The sequence below is a fragment of the Diceros bicornis genome, chromosome 2 (assembly GCF_020826845.1).
Source record: "Diceros bicornis minor isolate mBicDic1 chromosome 2, mDicBic1.mat.cur, whole genome shotgun sequence".
Classification (NCBI taxonomy): Eukaryota; Metazoa; Chordata; class Mammalia; order Perissodactyla; family Rhinocerotidae; genus Diceros; species Diceros bicornis.
In genome coordinates, this window is record NC_080741.1 from 56817895 (window position 1) to 56838566 (window position 20672).

Sequence of the window (20672 nt, forward strand, 5' to 3'; positions counted from 1 at the left end):
CAGTTGTAATGTCTCCTCTTTCATTTCTGATTTTATTTGAGTCCTTGCTTTTCTTTCTTGGTGAGTCTAGCTTAAGGTTTGTCAATTTTATCTTTTCAGAGAACCAGCGCTTAGTTTCATTTATTTTTTTGCTATTGTCTTTTTAGTCTCTATTTCATTTATTTCTGCTCTGATCTTTGTTATTTTCTTCCTTCTACTAACTTTGGTCTTTCTTCTTTTTCTAGTCCTTGAAGTGTAAAGTTAGGTTGTTTAGTTGAGATTTTTCTTGTTTCTTGATGTAGGCATTTATCACTATGAACTTCTTTCTTAGAACTGTATTTGGATGGAATGTTCTGTATGTATCTGTGAAGTCCATCTTGTCTAATGTGGCATTTAAGGCTGTTGTTTTCTTGTTGATTTTCTGTCTAGATGATCTGTCCTTTGATGTAAGTGGGGTATTAAAGTCCCCTACTATTATTGTAGTCTATTTCTCCCTTTAGGTAGTTAATTTTTGCTTTATACATTTAGGTGCTCCTATGTTGGGTGCATCAGTGTCTATAAATGTTATATTCTCTTGTTGGATTGATCCCTTTATCATTATGTAATGCTCTTTTTTGTCTCTTATTACAGTCTTTGTTTTAAAGTCTATTTTGTCTGACATAAGTGTAGTTACCCTCACTTTCTTTTGGTTTCCATTTGCATGGAATATCTTTTTCTATCGCCTCACTTTCGATCTGTGTGTGTCCTTAAATCTGAAGTCAGTCTCTTGCAGGCAACATAGATGCGTCTTTTTTTTTTTAATCCATTCATCCATTCTATGTCTTTGGATTGGAGAATTTAGTCTGTTTACATTTAAAGTGATTATTGCTAGGTATATATTTATTGCCATTTTGTTTATTGTTTTCCGGTTGTTTTGTAGTTTCTCTGGTGTTCCTTTCTACTTCTATTGCTGTCTTCCTTTGTGTTTTGATGACTTTCTTTAGTAGTGTGCTTAGATTGCTTTCTCTTTATCTTTTGTTTGTTTGCTATTGCTTTTTGCTTTGTGGTTACCATGAGGCTTACATGTAACAACTTATATTTATAACAGACTATTTTAAGTTGATAACAACTTAAGTTTGTATGCATTCTAAAGCTCTACATTTTTACTCTCCTCCCATGTTTTATATTTTTGATGTTACATTTTACATCTTTTTATCTTGTGCATCTCTTAACTAAGTATTGTAATTATAGTTATTTTTTACTACTTTTGTCTTTTAACCTTCATACTAGCATTATAAGTGGTTAATCCACTACCTTTACTATATATTAACCTTTACCAGTGAGATTTATACTTTCATATGTTTTCTTATTCTGATTAGTGCCTATTCTTTTCAGCTTAAAGAAGTCCCTTTAGCATTCCTTATAAGGCCTGTTTAGTGTCAATGAACTCCTTTAGCTTTTGCTTGTCTGGAGAACTCTTTATCTCTCCTTCAATTCTGATTGATAACTTGCTGGGTAGAATAGTCTTGGTTGGAAGTTTTTTCATTTCTGCAGTTTGAATATAGCATGCCACTGCCTTCTGGTCTGCAAAGTTTCTGCTGAAAATCTTTTCATAGTCTTTATGAAGGTTCCCATATAGGTAACAAGTTGTTTTTCTCTTTCTGCCTTTAAGATTCTCTCCTTGTCTTTAACTTTTGACATTTTAATTATAATGTGTCTTGGCGTGGGTCTTTTTGGGTTCATCTTTTTTAGAACTCGCTGGGCTTCCTGGATTTGGATGTCTGTTTCCTTCCCCAAGTTAGGGAAGTTTTCAGCCATTATTTCTTCAAGAAATTTTTTGCCCCTTTCTCTCTCTCTTCTGGTCACCTTATAATACAAATGATAGTCAACGTGATGTTGTCCCATAAGTTACTTAAGCTGTCTTTACTTTTTTTCATTCTTTTTTCTTTTTGTTGCTCTGATTGGATAAGTTCCACTGCCGTATCTTTGAGTTTGCTGATCCTTTCTGCTGCTTCATCTAGTCTGCTGTTGAACCCCTCTAGTATGTTTTTCAGTTAAGTTCTTGTATTCTTCAGATCTGTGACTTCTGTTTTCATACTTCTATTTGGTATTTTCTCTTTGTTGAAGTTCTCACTGTGTTCCTCTAATTCTTCTCCCCTGTTTGGTGAGCATCTTTATGACCATTACTTTGAACTCTTTTATCAAGTAAATTACTTATCTCCGTTTCATTAAGGTTTTTTCGTGAAGTCTTATCTTGTTCCTTTGTATGGAACATATTTCTCTGTTTCTTCATTTTGCTGGGCTCTCTGTGTTGGTTTCTATGCATTAGATGAAACAGCCACCTCTCCAGTCTTGAAGGAGTGGCCTCATGTAGGAGATAAACCTTATCGTTCAACTATTCTCTAGCTCTTGGTTGTCTCTCAAACCTTTATGATTGTCCAAGTAGCCTATTTTATTTTTAATAACAGGCAAAGTCAGATATTATGCCACTCGTCTCGATTGTGCTGGGTCCACAAAATGCCCACAGCCGGGGCACTCCCCGGCTCAGGGCCCCGCTCCTCCAGGGAGGGCTGCGTACCTGTGGATTGCTCCCGGGCAGCCGTGAGGCGCTGCAGCTTGTGAAGGCGGCGTTTTTCCTCTCCAGAAGGGAGTTTCTGCCTCTTCTGACTCAGCTAGGATTGTCCGTTGTTGCAGGAGTTCCTCTCATCCAGTTTTCAGTTCTGTCTCAGGGGTAGTTTTTCCACGAGTAGTTGTAAATTGGCTGTGTCCGCGGGAGGAGGTGAGTTCAGAGTCTGCCTACACCGCCGTCTTGACTTCTCTTCTCAGCCTGTTTTATTTTTAATAGCATGAAGTAGTTGGTGTGCCAAGAACTGTCACTGTCCCAAACGGGAGGATCTCAGTCAGCACCTAGATTCAGGCTGATTGGAAGCCAGACCCTCAGGCAGCAGCTTTTAAAGTATGCAAACATATACAGTCCTGTGGGACCTCAAACATAATCCCCCCTGCTGGCCACCAGAGCCAGGTGGTCTGGAGGTTTCTCCTGGGCAGCAGTTGCAAAAATCGGGGCTCCAGATAAACATATAAGTTCCTTTCTGGGAGATACTGGCAAGCTGTAGCAAGTCAGAGGAAGAGCACAAAGATTGTGTCTACCAGCCTATGTTCCCTGAGAGCACTTCACTAGGCCTCTAGACATGTTCCAAACCTGAAGCCTGCCCCTCAGGCTGAAGCTCCAGGACAAGCAGATAGGCCTCTTTCACACAGAGACTGGGGTTATGTTTCAGTTTGCTATCTGTGCAGTTCTCTGGGGGGTGGTAGTCTGCCAAGAACTGTCTCTTTGGTTGTTACAGTCCCATGGGACTCAGAAATGCAAGCCCCCCTGGTCTCCAGAGCCAGGCCATCAAGGGGCATTGCCTGGGAAGCAGCCATAAAAAAACAAGGGCACCAGACAACATGTAAAAGTTCCCCTCCAGGCAATACTGGCACTCTGGAGTGAGGCATACGGAGAGTGTGAAGATGGCACTCACTGGTTGGAGCAAGGCAGAGGGGGGACATAAAGATGGTGCCTGCCAGAGGAGAAAGAAAGGCCTAGAGTTTAAAAAATATATGGTAGCTGCCAGCCTCCCTTCCCCAGAAGTATCTAAATAGGCCCCTATATGTGTGTTAAGTTAGATGCCTGCCCCTCAGGCTGATGCTTTACTGTAAATAAATGAGCCTCTTTCATATAAAGTCTGGGCACAGTTGGCTGCCTCTGCTCTGTGCCCTGGGGTGAGTGAGTCCACCCGTGAGCCTTTGTTTCTCCCTTCCACTGTAGCCTTGTGGATCTTGTAGATGTGAGCCCTGATTTTTTTCAAAGCTAGATGTTTTAGGGCTCATTTCTCCAGTACAGGTCTTAAAAGTTGGGGTGCCCAATGTGGGGTTCAAACCCTTTACACCTCAGGGAGAAGCTCCGGGTTTTGAATTCCCTCTCAATTGTGGGTTGCCATGCTGGGAGTGAGGTTGGACTGTGTCTCGGCCTTTCCTACCCGCCTCTATGTGGTCTCTTTTCTGCTTGCTCAATGTGTAGGAGTCACTCAGCCAGTTTTTAGGTTTTTTCAGAGGAAATTGTTCCATATGTAACTGTAGATTTGGTGTGTCCATAGAAGGAGGGTGAGTTCAGAATCTTCCTAGGTTGCCATCTTGAACTGGAACCCTTCACTGTTTTTTGTTTTTTTTTTTTTGATGAGGAAGATTAGCCCTGAGCTAAAATCTTTTGCCAGTTCTCCTCTTTTTGCTGAGGAAGATTGGCCCTGGGCTAACATCCGTGCCCATCTTCCTCTACTTTATTTGTGGGATGCCTGCTGCAACATGGCTTGATAAGCAGTGCATAGGTCCACGCCCGGGATCTGATCCTGTGAACCCCGGGCCGCCAAAGGGGAGCATGCGAACTTAACCACTATACCACTGGGCCAGCCCCCCGAAACCCTTTACTTTTTAAACTAATTATCATTGGACCCTCCTGTCAGTATTTGTGGTCTTGGGGATCCTGTGGTAACTTAAAAAGAAATAAAAACCAATTTGGCTGGCCATAGTTTAGGAGATAATATTCCTCTAGGAGTATCAAAAAGCCACTCTGGGGGCCGGACCAGTGGCGTGGCAGTTAAGTTCACGTGCTCTGCTTTAGCGGCCCAAGGGTTCGCAGGTTCGGATCCCCAGAGTGCACTGACACACTGCTTGGCAAGCCATGCTGTGGTGACATCCCATATAAAGGAGAGGAAGATGGGCACGGGTGTTAGCCCAGGGCCAATCTTCCTTGGCAAAAAGAGGAGGATTGGCATCAGGTGGCAGCTCAGGGCTCATCTTCCTCACACAAAAAAAAAAAGCCACTCTGGAGTTGGGTGGTACAGAGCCCCAAGCCCAAAGTATCGTAAGGAAATCTGTTCCCTGGCATAGCACTGTTTTCTGCCAATTAATTTTAGACTTTACTTCAATACACCACCAAATTACCCACATCAAATGACAAGAAAGTAGAAAGGAACCTTGAAAAGGGAAGGTGGGATAAAGCAGTTTGCCAGTGCCTGCTTGCTTATCTGAAATTATTCTGCTTATGAGCTCTTGGTATTTTTTGAGTTTGTTCTTAAGCTTCAAGAGTCTGGTTCAATCCCTTCCCTATGTCCAGATAAATAACAAAATTATATAAATCTTACACATCAAGTTAGTGAAAGTGAAACTAAGTCTTTAAGACAGTAAAATTATATATATTATCACAGGGTGGCTCTAAATAAGGGACTTGAATCAATCAGGATCCCAAAATAGAATAATTCAAGATGGTTTATTTAGAAAGGGACTATTTCCAAAGGAGTCAGTGTGAGAGAATCACAGAAATAGTGCATTGACTCTGGTGCTAGTAGCAACTGAGCTGTTACTGGAACCTAGAAGACAAGAGTTGTATAGAGGTAAATTTTAGAGGAGCAGTGACCTTTGGTAAAGGGATAGTCAGCCTGATGTCAAGTCACAGGGAATGAACCAGTGGAATAAATATCCTGACTCTTTTCCTTCCCTTTATCCCACCTCTGATCCCTCTTGACAGAAGCAGAAGCAAGAGGACCGAGTTGCCCATTGATATGGTTCATACCAGTCAGCCTGCCAGGGCAGAGAGCAGAGTAGAGAAAGGTTGTCAAGTGGCTCTAGAGTGGCAAAATAAGATACTCAGTATGAGAATGATGCAGGCTGGGCAGCCTTACGAGGGATTAGTCCTGGAGCAGCTCCAGCCTGGAATAACACATCTAATAAGTGTCCAAGATAAGAGAGCAATAACTGGACTTCTTTTAGGTGCAACCCAGATCTCCCCCTTTCATTAGCTAATTGTGAACTTAACATTTTAATCATATGTGAAAGAAAGCCTTTGCAAGGTTGTTGCTCAATTGGTTACACAGCTGTGATAGCTGAGCACATCACTGAACATTATATAAGTAGGAAGGGAATTGCAGTGTCTTTTTTGAGTGATGAACTTTTCCTGTTTTTAGAATGGAAAATAGCAAAAGGTTTTATGTGACTCAGGGATGGTCTGCAGGCAAAGCATAATGAATGGCACATGAGATATGGAGTTAAAAGTACATGAAATGCGACATGATTTACGTTTCCCTAAAACGTTTGGGAACAACGTTCCCTAAAAATGTGGTTCCAAGAGGGGAGTTATAAGAGACGTTTCCCAGTGTCTCTGGGGTGAAAACAGCTGAAGAACATTTTCAAGATCTTTTTATATTTGTATTCTGTTTATTTCAAACCAAGATAACAAAACTTCACATCTCCCTTAAAAGAGTTTTTTTTTTTTACATTGCTTTCACAAAAAATGTTTTGTCAGTTTCACTGATAGGAAAAATGTAAATTAGACTTTCTCAGAAATAAATTTACTTAGATATACAAGATGATAATCCATACGGCATCTGTATATTATAAGTAAAAGCCAGGACAATTCTGTGGAAAATTTTGTTTAAAAAATTGTCTATATTCTGTGATGCTAATAATGAATCATCTAAAGTTCTGACACATGCTACAGCATGGATGACCCTTAAAGGCATTATCCTGAGTGAAATAAGCTGGATACAGGGGAGGAGGGGGAGGGATGGTGCAGGGAAACACAAATATTATATAGTTCCACTTGTGTGAGGAATCTAGGGTGTGGACCAATTCATAGAGATGGAAAGCAGAGTGGAGGTTGCTGGGGGTTGGGAGGGAGGGTGGAATGGGGAGTTACTGCTTAGTGGGAGCAGGGTTTCTGTGTGGGGTGATGAAGGGGTCTGGAATTGTGCAGCATTGTTGGTGTGCTTGGTGCCACTGAATTCTACACTTAAAAATGGTTTAATGGAGGATTTGGAGAAATTGGAACCCTTGTGCATTGTTAGTGGGAATGTAAAATCATGCAGCTGCTATAGAAAACAGTATGTCATTTCCTCAAAAAAATTAAAAATATAATTACCATATGATCCAGCATTTCCACTTCTGGGTATATACCCAAAAGAACTAAAAAAGTCTTGAGGAGATATTTGGCCACTCATGTTCATAGCAGCATTCTTCACAATAGCCAAAAGGTAGAAACAAACCAAGTGTCCCTTCACAGATGAATGGATAAACAAAGTGTGGTATATACATACAACGGTATATTATTGTTCAGCCTTAAAAAGGGAGGAAGTTCTGGCGCATGCTACAACATGGATAAACTTTGAGGACATTATGCTAAGTGAAATAAGCCAATCACAAAAAGACAAATACTGTATGACTCCACTTAATATGAAGTACTTAGAGTAGTCAGATTCAGAGAAACAGAAAGTAGAATGGTGGTTGCCAGGGGCTGGGGGGACTGGTGGAAGGAATGGGGAGTTAATGGGTACAGAATTTGTTTTGGAAATTAAAAAAAGTTTTAGAGGGCAGTAACTAATAAAACTACTTAATACTTTTAGGAAAAAAAATGGTTAAAATGGTAAATTTTGTTATGTATATTTTACCACAATTTAAAAAAATAATCATCTGAAACTTTTTTTTAGATGACTTAAATACAGGAATATTCACCAATGCAGAATCATGCTGTGGATCAGTAATAGAGTGGGAAATTATAAATTGTTCATCTCCCGAGATTCCTGCAGAATTTAATGAACAGTTTAACACTAAGAAAAAGAAACAAGAAGTAATAAGTCGGGATAAAGGAGCTAACTTAGAAAAAGAAAACAGTTGGTATAATGACCAGTGTAATCAGTTCACAAGAACAGAGAAACAAATGAAACATACTAAGAAATGTCCTAAAAGGCCTGACTGGAATATAAATAAGCCACTCAAAAGGTATATTCCAGCATCAGAAAAGTACCCTAAACAGCTTCAAAAGCAAAGAGAAGAAAAAAAAGTAAGAAGGCAGATGGAACTACTTCATTTGGTAGAAAGAAATAATCCTGGACACCTCTCTCAAAATAGAGGGACTTCACCAGACGTTTTTCATTCATCTCATCAAGAAACTGAGCCAAGATTCAGGTGGCACCTAGTCAAAAAGGTAAAGCTCTTCTGTCTTAAAAATATATTTTAAAGCATGTATTGATGTTTCTAGGAAAACATGGTTCCCCACATGCATGTTTTGACAAAGCTGTTCTGTGTCTGAACAAGAGTTGTAAAAATTGTTTAGTTTATGCCAGGAGACAGCAAACTATGGCCCATGGGCAAATCCATCCTGCTGCCTGCTTTTGTAAATAAAGTTTTATAGGAACAGGGTCATGCTCATTCTTTTATGTATTGTCTGTGGCTGGCCTCACACTACAACAGCAGAGTAGTTGTAACAGAAGCCACATGGCCAAGAAAGGCAGAAATGTTTAGTATTTGATTCTTTACAGAAAAAGTTTACACTTAAACCCTATATAGATTAACAATATTCTTTATTCAAATACCCAATCAAAACTCTTGTTTATAGTCCATAGATATAGACAGAGGATAATTTATAAGATCACGAATTACTGGATTGGTTCTCTCTGCTTCTGGAAAAATACAAAGTCTACCTCAGATTATTTTAACAAGTAACCACTAAAAGTATTTGTGGGGACATAAGGAAATACTCTTACAATCCTTTCTGCAATTATCTATCCATCTTTTAGGAAGAAGAGCCTCTGAAAATTAATTCTTTCAGCAAGGAAAGGTATGTTATAGATCAGAGAGATTCCGTAGCTACTTAGTGCTTTCTGGTTGTACAAAATAATTGCTCAAAATACGGGTGAGATCAAGTGTGTATGTATATGAAGACAGTAACCGGAAAATATGTGACTTCCAGGTGTAGAGTAGAGGTTTAAGGGAAAGTGTGGCTGGCATTTTTACCTAGAATTTGAAGGCCCAAGTTGGACTGGGCCTAGGCATCCCAGGCAGGAATGTGGGTGATATTTTGTGTTATCTCCAGACTTAGCTGAAACAGTTTTGATTTTCCAGGTATGTCAGCAGTGGAATAGACATTCTGCTTGGATTGAGAGGGGAGCGAAGAAATGACTGATAGGGATATTGAGAAATTAATTAACCAATGAGAAATTTAGAACTGTTAAAGTTTTCCTATGCCTCTGTGCATGAATCAGATAGGTTAGTTGTCTCAGAACATGGCTCTAACGGCAAGTTTAGTTCAGATGTTAAGTACATTATTTTATGGTGAATTATCTAAGGAGAAACATTAGGCTTGACCTAACCGAGCTAGCACTGATCCTCAGGCTCTAGTAATTTAATATTCCCCCTGTACTAGCGTACATATATCCTCAGCAAGTACTAGTAAAAACTCAAATTAAAGCCATTCTGCTGCCCTGTTTTAGGAAAAGATATCTTAGAACTCAAGCTTCTATACATAGTGTTCCTAAAGGTGTTTATAGGTACATTTAAAATAAATTGTAATGTGATTAAAGAGTAGATATGCTCAATCTAAAATACACACTTTTGTATTAAAGCTTCTTAGTCTCTAATTATGCTTTTTTGAAAAATATAGGTCTCAATCACCACCAGTTCCAGCAGTGAAAAACAGAATGCAACAAACTCAGACACTAAGAAACAGTAATTATGAGAGAGAGAATCTGATCTCAGGAGGCAATCAAACAGAATCATCACCTGGAATTTCTGAACCATCCCATTTTATTCCTTATGTCCGAACCAATGAGATCTATTGCCTTGATCCAGACGCACCATTGTCTAGGCCTTTAACTCAGGATCCCCAGTATCAAAATCCACATGGTAAGTTAAATATAAGTATCCCTGCCCCCCACCCCCACTGGGCCAACCCAAAATCTAAATTAGCATTCTTGCCCTTAGTTCTAGAAAATGTCGTAACAGGTTTTGCCCTAGGAGAGGTAGAATTTCTCTCTTTCAGGGTCCATTATTAAATTTTTAATTGAATATTAATGAATCCTTAGAATACTATAGCATAGGGCTGTATCATATTATTAGAAATGTATTTGACTTTTGTCATTTTCATCTGGCTTCAGACTATGACCAAGAACAACGACAGCTATTTGACTCGGACCATGTCAGGGACCCACTTCTTAATCCTAACTTGGTGAAAAACAGGGATCGACAGCAAGCAATCCTTAAGGGACTATCAGAACTGAGACAGGTATGAGCTTTTTCACCAAGTATGGAGGTGACTGTTATTCTGTATGTGGCTGGTGGAGGGCTGTGTGGGAATGGCTAAGTGTTTTGCCTAGTTGGTTGCATGATTTATGTGACTTGACCACATCCCAGTTAAAAAAAATAATTTACCTTAAAACAAGACTCTCCTTCAATTTGCTTCATATTGCCATCTTAAAGAATATTTCTTTCCAGTGTGAAATCATCAGACAATTCAAATATTAAGACAATTTTATTGAATGAAAAATGCATACATTTGAACAGTAAAACATGATCAATAAGGCCCTAAAACCAAAGGCAGAAAATAACACAATTATGCTTTAATAAATTCTTGGTAATGCACTTCATGCTTTTTTAAATGAATGTGTTGGCAGTGTTTGGAACAGAACATTGACAAAAGTCCCAAAGAATACTATAATTCATGAAATTATATGTATAATCTTACTCACCAGACTACTTTGTCTCCCAGACCAATTATTGTGACTTCTTATCTTGCTCAGGTAACACATCCAATATTTAAGGCTATAACTTTTCTCCATCAGCTAGCTTTAAAAAACCTATCTATCTCTGGACTTAAAAAAAATACTGGCTTGCAAAATTGGTTCTGCAGTTTTGATTCGCAGTACACTTTTTATATTTGGGAAAAATAAACTGCTGTTTTAGGAGTGCCCTTTTCCATACCCCGTCATTTTCCAATGCCTCGAGCATTTCAAATTGTTGATTCAAGTGTTGCTTATCAATTCTTTCCATACAGCTAGAAAATCACCCCCACACAGGATTATCAAGAAAGTATCCTTTAGTTTTTTAAATGCTAGTTTTGGTTACATGTAGATTGAGTTCTGTAACTCAAGCTTGGTAACTCACAGAGTAGAGTAAAGATTTTACTTAAATCCTCCTTTAACGTGCCAAACCGTTTTTACTTCTAGCTTAGTGGAAACAAAAGTTGTGAGGTCAAGAGGAAGGAATATGATGCATACCTTCACCCACCTATATAGTGGCCACATCTTATTTCAGCAGGGCCTTGTATTAATCACTAAGGTTAGTGCAGTCAAGATAAACACAGAATGTTGAGGGAAACTCCTTCAGTGCGTCTCATTACCATTTTAAGAGCATTTGGGGACAGGAAGAGAGGGATCCATAGTTGTGGAGACTTGGTTTTAAGAAAAGTCATCCCTATTGGTTTTTATGCTAAAAATATAAAGATAATATTACAAATACATAATAGCTACACAATATCCAAATCTAGTGTAAGAATTACTGAAATTTTTTGAGCAAATAAAATTCAGCACGACAAAGATAAAGCTTAAGTGAGCTTAATACAATGTTTTCACAGTAAATATAAATCTGGATTAACAGGAAATAATTTGCAAGTCTGCTGCACACCTTACTAACATAACATATATCAATATGATTTCAGGGCCTTCTCCAGAAGCAAAGGGAGTTGGAAACTAATCTCCTGCCTTTAGCTGCAAATCAAGAAGAGAATTTTAGTTCTACGTTTTAAATTTAGAAAATCAAATCCTTCGCATTTGATTTGTATCTTCAAATTATAAAATGTGCTTGTTGCTTAACTGTATTTTTCAAATAGCCTGGATTTATTTTTAAAATGCTTATTTAAAACTTGTACATTACATAGTAAAATGCTGTATATATATATATATTTTTTTTTACAATAAAACAGATACCTTTTGTAAAAGCTTAGTAGTAAAAAACCTATTTTTTTTTTTCTCTGTCACAATCTGTATTTAAGTTCTATAAAAACACTTTCTACTTACCTTGACAGCCTGGAATTTCTGACCTATTAACAGACAATGTTCTTCCACACTTTTTATATGTAGCTTATTATAACTGAAATACCACCTATGTATTTTGCTCTATAAAAAAATTTAGGGGCTGTGCCTGGTGGCACAAGCGGTTAAGTGCCCGTGCTCCACTGTGGCAGCCCAGGGTTCACCAGTTCGGATCCTGGGCATGCACCGACGCACCGCTTGGCAAGCCATGCTGTGGCAGCATCCCATATAAAGTAGAGGAAGATGGGCATGGATGTTAGCCCAGGGCCAAGTCTTCCTCAGCAAAAAGAGGAGGATTGGCAGATGTTATCTCAGGGCCCAGCTTCCTCACCAAAAAAAAGATTTAAGTATTTCTTGCAAGTTTTTTGAGGCACCAAAGGAAGGTCTGACTTAACACATCCCAACTTTTAATTCTAAATTTTTATTCTAAAATAACCTAGATTCAGTTTAGGCTCATGTGGAAATTTTTCTTTTCTCTAGATCCTGTTTTTATGATTTTATTGTAGAAACTGCAGTTTTCAAAAACATTTACAAGTTTGCATTAGATACAATTTCAAAATTTATTTCCACTATATGCTTTATCTGTGAATTTAAAAAGTTATTTTTAGTATAGCACTTACATGCTTACCGCCACAAAAATATACTTCCAGTTTTCTAAGACTACCAATTTAAGTCTATAGCAAAGTTTGTTCCAAATTATCCAATGTCTTTAGTAAACAGAAACCTATCTTTTGAATTATGAATTTGAATTTGGTTAAGGACCACACAAGCACTGAAAATCATAATTAGCAAATACTCTCAAAATAAAACGACCAAAATTTTAGCAACGAGTGATTTTTACGTGGCTAAGCCTAAAGATAAAAAATAATGCTGTCTCATATTAAGTCCTAAGTCCTATGTACATAGTTTATCATCTAAATGAAACTGCATTGTTAGATAAATCTTGAGGTATTCAGCCAAAATCTTGTAAATATTTATTAACATCACTGGCTCATACCTGTGTAAAAACACTATACAAAAGCTTAAATCAAAATAAATACGATAGCTGATATGTCATTTCAGTAAAAGTAGTTGGTTATCACTTGACATTAGTGGAAGAAAAAAGTAAAGCAATTGCTGTTTACTATCCTTTTGTAAATATCTCATTTTATATGAAAAACAGGCTTCAATTTGAAGCTGAAGTACAAGTGACATATAAATGTAGAACTTAAAAGTGCCAACATGAGATAATTCAAGTACAATATATGTTAAAAATATATATATTTATTTCAATTTTCAGATGCTTCAAATGTTACAGGCCATCATGATTTAAATAAGAGGAAAAAAAACATTTGAGAAAGGACAAGAAACCTTTGTTTAGAGAATGAAATATAAATTGTTAATTCACTTTTAAAAAACAGAAAAAGTCCATAACAACCTATTTAAAAAAAAAAAGTTACTATAATTATTTCTCTTTTGAATATGGCCTGGAAGAATCACTTTTCCCCCAACTTAACGGAGATGGAGATTTCTCTCTATCCAAGCTTTGAGTATAAGCAGATAAAAAGTAATTTTCACTTTGAGACTGACTTGATGAAAGGGCATATGGTGTCCCCAAAAATGTCTGATGAGTGAGAACATTAAAATGACTAAACTGATGGGACATATTTAATTGACTGTGATAAACCTGAAAGTTGCTATATGGATCTTGTTCAGCTGAACTGCTGTTCTCTCCTTCAGAGCATACTATATCAATAGAAGCTCTCTCTTCAGAATCAATTTGATAAGTCTTATCTTCTAATAAACTTTTTTGCACGTCAAGAGACGACTGCAACTCAATTTGAATATTCATTTTTTGATCTGTTCCACGTGATCCTTTGGTCTCTTTCGCCAATATTTCCGAATGAAAATTGCTGCATACTTCTATTTGTGAGATTTCATCCCCTGAATCCAGAGACATATCCTCTTCATCCTTTTCATCGTTTTCTAAAAGAGCTACATTTAAAAAACAAAAAGTCCTCCTCTATTGAAATACACAATTTGCTTAAGTTTTAAAATTATACACTACTCACACAATATAATGCGTCAGGGTCTGCAAGTCCACAATCCCTTAAAGCTTGGTCTTCTGCCACAAGTTCACTTAGTCACAACACTCACACTAGGTGTGAATGTCCAGATAATCCGATGCTAAAAGCTTCTGCGAAATGTGTTCACGTTTAATGTTGGGAAATCCCAACTCCCAGCTCCAAAGGGGTTAATGTCAAAACAGCATCTAAAGTTATACGGTAATTCAGTATTTGACAAGACAAATATAAAATAAAAATTTCGACATCTAGCTTCACTGGATTACTACTAAACTGGTTAGCTCTATCAAATGTTCAATCATCTCTGCTTTTCAACAAAAACAAAAGCACGTACATCTTTCATTTTACATAAATTCTGGAACCAAAGCAGAGGCCATCTCACAAAAGACTAAAGCTACGGATATCCCTTCTACCTTGTAATTAAATTGCTTTATACATCTGGGGAGATTTTAGTAGCCTGATCCTAAATCCCCATATATCTGGTATCTTCCTTTTTAAAAATATAACCCCTTTGCTGACAACAGCAGCCAATAATCATACCCTCAAAGAGAAAATGTCTACTCTATAGTATGCAGTCTACAGTAATTCTTAACACCTTGTATTGACTGACTACAGTACAATAAACGAGCAGATTTTGTGTATGCTAAGTATAAGGATGATAAATGCCTTTGAAACACTTCCCTGAAGCTGTTGACACTGAGGTGAGTGGTTTCAAAACAGGCATTTCATTATATGAAAACAGAGCAAAACCATTCCTCTTTTTCTGTCTGCCTTAAAGAAAATGAAAACTACTGAAAAGTTACCTGACTGTGACTCAAGATTCTCATTAGCACCAAGCAGTGGAAGGTTTTCTTCTGTGATTGAGTTGTGATAGCCCACAAGATTTTTAAAGTTTTGCATAAAGTCTTCAGCAGTTGCAACTACTATTCCATTATCTGTATAACTGGAAAGCATCTTGATATTCTTTTCTAAATTAAAAAATGTTTTGAGTATAAAACACTTGTAAATATACATGGACAAATGATGATGTCTGCCTCCAGCCCTCACAAAATCCTTTCCTCCACATTTTCAGAATCATAACTAAACAATCAACACCCACCACAACCCCACAAAATCCTTTTATTCACAGTAGAAAGCTTAAGAGCACTCTCTTTACCTGTTAAAAAGACTATGTGTCGTTGCTGTATGTTCTGAGCCTGAAGTCTGATAAGGCAGTCCAATTCTGGAGCATTTCGAGTTTGTGAATCACAATTGTGGTATGACAAAATTTCAACCAGATGTTTCTTCTGATAGACATTCAGAAGCGTCAACAGACTCAGAGCTTTAGCATTCAATCTGTGAAATTAAGTAGTTCAGTATCTGGATCTGCATTTCTAAAATTTAGTGTAGAAGTTTTTGCTCAAAGTTAAAACCATAATTTCTCAATTCAGGTAACTAATGACAACTGCACAGTTAGCTCACTGCCTGATGTAGGCGTGCTTCTTAGGAGAGAGGGAGAGCAGGAATTATGCAACCCACATGTCAGTCCAGGAGCTTTCTCTGAGTGAAAAGCCTGAGGGGCCACTATTCAGTTTAGACTAAAATCTCAATCAATCATTTTACTTACTAAATAACAAATTATAGTTCTCTTTAGCTTTGCCAATTTAGAACTTTAATGAAGGGCAGAAAAGGACCAAAAAATATAAATCCTTTCTTCGAAAAACACATGGCTCTAAGCTATTTCTAGCCACAAGGCACAGTGCAACAAGTGGTAGAAATTACTGGCTATTGTCAGGGATATGAGAATACTAACTTTGTACAAGTTACCTCTTTGGGCCTCAGTATTATTATCTGTTATATAAACATATGACTTGGCTGATACCTATTTCACATGATTTGAAGATAAAACAAGGTTAAAGAAAGTGAATTACCACAAAAAGTTAAGTGCTTTAAAATTATTTAAGCCTGAATTTCCCTAAATGTACCGTCGACAGTCCTTGAAGAACTTACCATGGAATGTCAAATGTTTTGGGGTCTAAGTTTAGGAAACGCTGGGTGACAAAATGTAAAACAGAATTCTTAACTACAGAGTTTCTCAGACCCTTAAATGTATAAGTACACTGTATGCACTCTCTAGTAGTAGGATATACAGTCGTGTACCGCCATAGCAACATTTCAGTCAATGACGGACCATATACGACAATGGTCCCATAAGATTAGTAGCATATAGTCTAGGTGTATTAGGCTATACCATCTAGGTTTGTGTAAGTACACTCTGACGTTCACACAACAATGAAATCGCCTAACAATAACATTTCTCAGAACATATTTCCTTTGTTAAGTGACAGATAACTAGTTTCTCAAACTCATCTGACTACATAATGGTTTGTGGAGCCACTCGAGTGACTAGTGCTCCAAGGATCCCACTTTGAGAAGTGACTTCTGGGCACGTTAGAAATCCTTTATATAAATGAATGTCCTAATCACAAATCCCCTTATCACGTGGAGATTAATCCTTGTCTCGATATGTGTGATGTTATTACATCAGCTTCCTAAGGTAATCCTCAACTGGGAGAGGGCCTGATCTAGCTGGCATATATATGGTTCAGTAAAAAAAATAAAGCATGCTGACCATTCCATTTTGATTATTATTCTAAACCCCCAGGGGCAAAGATTAAACCAATTTTATCTATATACATAACTAGAACCTCAGCAAACTTCTACCTAAACAAGGATACCACTTCCAGACAGGCTAGAATAATTCAATTTCTACATTCCCTTATGGCTGGCTAAGGACATCTGTGAAAACTGAACAGCTCCAGAATCTACAAACATAGAAAAATAGAGAAAGAAATTTTGTGAACACAATGTTAAAAATTAACAGCCATTATATAGTTATTTTTCAAATCTTACCTGCCTAGTTCCTTTAGTTTTTTCTGAAATTTACAGTGGACTTTCCATTGCCATTTTCCTTCTGGAGTACTAAGTTCTTCCAGGAATGTCAAAAAATTTTTAAGGTTCTCTGTTAGAGATAATGAACTCCATTTTAAATCCAATAAATAACAGTCCACAACTGAATTATGGAAGAAATTTGTTGATATTATGCAGAAACACCTACTTTCCCACGTAGTATTTTCTTTTTCTTTTTTCTCCTCCAAGGGAGATCTAGATCTACATATCCTCTTTTAGATCTAAGAACATAACATCTATACATAAAAAAAAAAATGCTGGGGGGCCGGCCCAGTGGCACAGCAGTTAAGTGCATGTGCTCCACTGTGGCAGCCCAGGGTTCACAGGTTCAGATCCCGGGCGCACACCGACGCACTGCTTGTCAAGCCATGCTATAGCGGTGTCCCATATAAAGTAGAGGAAGATGGGCAGGGATGTTAGCCCAGGGCCAATCTTCCTCAAGAAAAAAGAGGAGGATTGGCATTGGATGTTAGCTCAGGGCTAGTCCTCCTCACACACACACAAAAAAAAACAAAAAAACCATGCTGATAACAATAAAGCCAGAAGTAATCCAAGTGCAGTAGGTGCAGAGAGCCTTGCTTTATACCAGATTTAGAGGAAATTATTTGTGAAGACTAAGAAGGGGAAAGGAATTTGAGGTAATAAAAACTCAAGAAAATGATGGAAATGTACTAGTTATCTGTGATGGGCAGACTGGACAACACAATAAAAAGTATGAGTAAGTCATTAATGAGAAAAACCTAGACAAGACAGACAAGAAGTTACATGTTCAAAAGAATGCATAAATCTTACCAACTGTGATAACTTCTGGATTTAGAACGGATTCATCAGACACAATAAAACCTCCAGATACGAATAATTCATTGTACGTATGATTTTTAACATCATCTAGACTATCAACACCAGCAAAACTAACGCAGGAGAGCTTCTTTAAAGTCACCAAGCCAGGTACCTATTTTGATACCAAAATAAAAACAGAAATAAGGACACATAAGGGAATGAACTGATAGACTCAAGTGTGAAGTAACCTACAAGAAAAGTCTAACAAAATGCACTATGGCTCACCTATACTAGTGAGTGTGTTGCCTCTGGAAAGCCAAGCACAAAAATAATATTCCCAACATTATTTCCAAATATATAAACCAACATTTATGTACTGGGCACCTACCATGAAGAACAGAAACCTTTAGGAAAAGGCACCTACAACAGACCGAAACACAGAATGACAAATGCTAACCCGTCTGGCCCTGTGAGTACAGTTAGAAATCAGATGAGGGCCACAACCTATGTACTGGAACAGTCAGGAAAGGTTTCAGAGGGCAGTAAGATTTGAGACAGGCTCAGAAAACTGGATGAGGTACCTCAAATCCAAGGGAAAGGGGGACTGGTTTGGCAAAGGAGGGTACAAATAAGTTTTACCTGAGACATACAAATGAAGATGACAATATAAAGGGAGTCAGCAGACACACTGGCATTCAAGAAGTCAGTATTCTTAGTCTTGACTATTTGAGTGATAGGGAAAGTCTGTGATGTGCCACACTTTAAAATTTTGCAGAGGTACAAACTTGAATCTCACAAGCTGATTCACAGAAGGGTCATTTAGGTCTCAAGCCCTAAATCTCCCAACCTCAGAAGTTTTATCTCCTTTAAAGCTTGGGAGGATATTTTAAAAACAAACAGCTTTAGTCTCAAAGATAATAAGATTTTAAAATAAGGGAGTTTTTATAATCAAAATAAGTAGTGAAGTTGACTTAATAGTCTACCTTGTGAATGAAACCTGCAATGTCTTCATTTTGAATAATAATCAATAGTTTATCTAGTTTTGATCTTCTTTCCAAAAACTGTTCTGGATGACATTCTGTATTGCCTAATTTGATAAGATATTCCTGTTAAAGAAAAAAACTAAATCAACATTTAAAAGCTTTTTTGCAAACATCCATTTAACACCAGAAATGCAAAATAAACTGATAAGCTTAATTACTGGAACACTATTAATGATGACCTTCACTCTACGGACCTCAGAGATCATCAAGTCCACTCTTCTTCTTATAGAATAATCTAAAACTCAGAGCTTAAATGGTCACAGTCACAATGTTATAATGCTATGCAATCAAACCCAAGTAAATGCCAGTGTGGGGTAACAGAAGAACCAGAAGAACAATGGATTAGCCCAGGTTCTTAACCCAGCTCCATTATTTATTCTGGGCAACCTAGAGCCCAATTATTAACCACTCCCTGACTCTTTCCTTTCCTTTCAAAGCAGGCCCTTGCTTGGTTCTTTGCAGCAATGTCACTGGTATACTCCTTAAAAGTCACAAAATACTTTTCTAAGCACCATAGCTCATTCAATTCACAACAGCCCAAAATCATTCATACGGAGCTTCAGCATGTACAATAGTATTCACATACTAATTAGCCATGTCTGTCAAGTTTACACCTTCAAGCAAAATACTCTCCCATCTAACACGTCCTTCCACGCTGATGACATGGTACAACCTTTCAAAGGACACAAGGTCCAGGCTGAGTTCCCTTTGCTTTTCGCCTGCTGGTGGAATCCTGAACTCTGAAGCAAACTATAGGATCCTGGAGGTCACATGCCTTATTTCACAGATACAGAAGCAGATTAATTTTCTCAAGGTTGGCACAGCTGGTTAAATAATCATAAATTGAAACCCAGCTTGCCTCACAACCAATCTACTGTTCTTTCAAGGGCTGTTTACAAGTGTCACACCCAAAGAGGATGTTTCTGTGTAGCCCTCAACTAAAGCAGCATCTGTTACCCTGTCTGATTTTGTTCTAATCTCTAAAGCTTCTGGGCAGCTCTCAGAGCAGCTTACAGTCAGGTAATGAAAAGGTAAATTACTCTCTGACAGGCCTGCTTATAAATTTTTGGTCTGTCTTTTTACATTAAAAAGCTTTAAGTGCGAGTTCATTTTAGATATGACAGTATAACTCATACAATAACAAATCAGTTTGACTCCAGAAATATTTAGGATGCTTAAAATTTTATTCATAGTCTACTCTATTGTGACATTTTCGCTGGAAATTTTCCAATGGATGTTGATTAAAAGAATTAAAGTTCTGATCTGATTTCCTATCAGATTTGTTAAATAAACAGCATCCTTTTCTTCTATATAAAGTAAATAACAGAAATATGATTTATTTTATGCCAGAAGGAATTAAAAGCACCATTCATAAATAAATACATTTCCTATAAGTGTGTTACAGTCAGCTAAAAAAATGTGGGAGGAAGTGGAGTAATGCTGAAGACATGGGAACTGTGCCCAACCTATTCTCTCATCTAGCCCCACACCAACATGCAGCTATGCCCCAAAGTCCCCATGCTTGGGAACATGCTGCTGGGGGTGGAAAAAAGTTGAGACACTCTAGGTTCATTCATACAGGGCAAAAATGCAGCCAAGAAAATTCCTAGTAAGTCTGGTTTCATCTTCCCAAAAAACCACAGGGAATTAGTGAAAAAGGCACACTGAGCACTCTGCCTCCTCCATTTCCACGCTCTTCATTTTCTCATGGGCACACCATGTGAAACATGCTGACATCAAAGAGATCCTCAAACCGACAAAGGCTCAGGACAGGTCAGTAGCATGGAGTTCCTGCGCCATAAGCCACTTATTTATGGTCCCTTCTGCCTCCTCTAACAAAACAAGCAGAAACTTGTCATGATAAGTAAATTCCATAAATGGGAGCAGACATTTATTTTAAAACCTAAGGCCTTCTCTCAAGAAAGTAAAATCCTACAGTTTAGTGAATACTAAATGGTAATATTACACCACTGAAATAATTG

At 37.7% G+C, this 20672-nt stretch overlaps 2 protein-coding genes across 12 annotated transcripts in view; one reads left to right on the forward strand and one right to left on the reverse strand.

Annotated features, from left to right (window-relative positions):
* Positions 1–11760, forward strand: part of CCDC66 (coiled-coil domain containing 66) — a 53594-nt gene extending 41834 nt beyond the window's left edge. For all 5 annotated transcript variants that reach the window (XM_058561535.1, XM_058561555.1, XM_058561525.1 and 2 more), the window contains 5 exons: positions 7479–7975; positions 8568–8608; positions 9431–9672; positions 9924–10051; positions 11483–11760. In XM_058561535.1, the coding sequence (XP_058417518.1) occupies positions 7479–7975; positions 8568–8608; positions 9431–9672; positions 9924–10051; positions 11483–11569 (995 nt within the window). In that variant the 3' untranslated portion in view covers positions 11570–11760. The remainder of the gene's footprint in view (positions 1–7478; positions 7976–8567; positions 8609–9430; positions 9673–9923; positions 10052–11482) is intronic.
* A 1338-nt stretch (positions 11761–13098) lies between these two features.
* Positions 13099–20672, reverse strand: part of TASOR (transcription activation suppressor) — a 49550-nt gene continuing 41976 nt past the window's right edge. For 4 of the 7 annotated variants that reach the window (XM_058561486.1, XM_058561477.1, XM_058561459.1 and 1 more), the window contains 6 exons: positions 18631–18753; positions 17660–17819; positions 16811–16919; positions 15075–15253; positions 14722–14886; positions 13099–13829 (listed from right to left, as the gene is read on the reverse strand). In XM_058561486.1, the coding sequence (XP_058417469.1) occupies positions 13300–13829; positions 14722–14886; positions 15075–15253; positions 16811–16919; positions 17660–17819; positions 18631–18753 (1266 nt within the window). In that variant the 3' untranslated portion in view covers positions 13099–13299. Of the gene's footprint in view, positions 14107–14721; positions 14887–15074; positions 15254–16810; positions 16920–17659; positions 17820–18630; positions 18754–20672 lie in introns of all 7 variants that reach the window. The other 3 variants (XM_058561511.1, XM_058561502.1, XM_058561495.1) reach the window with 1 other exon arrangement.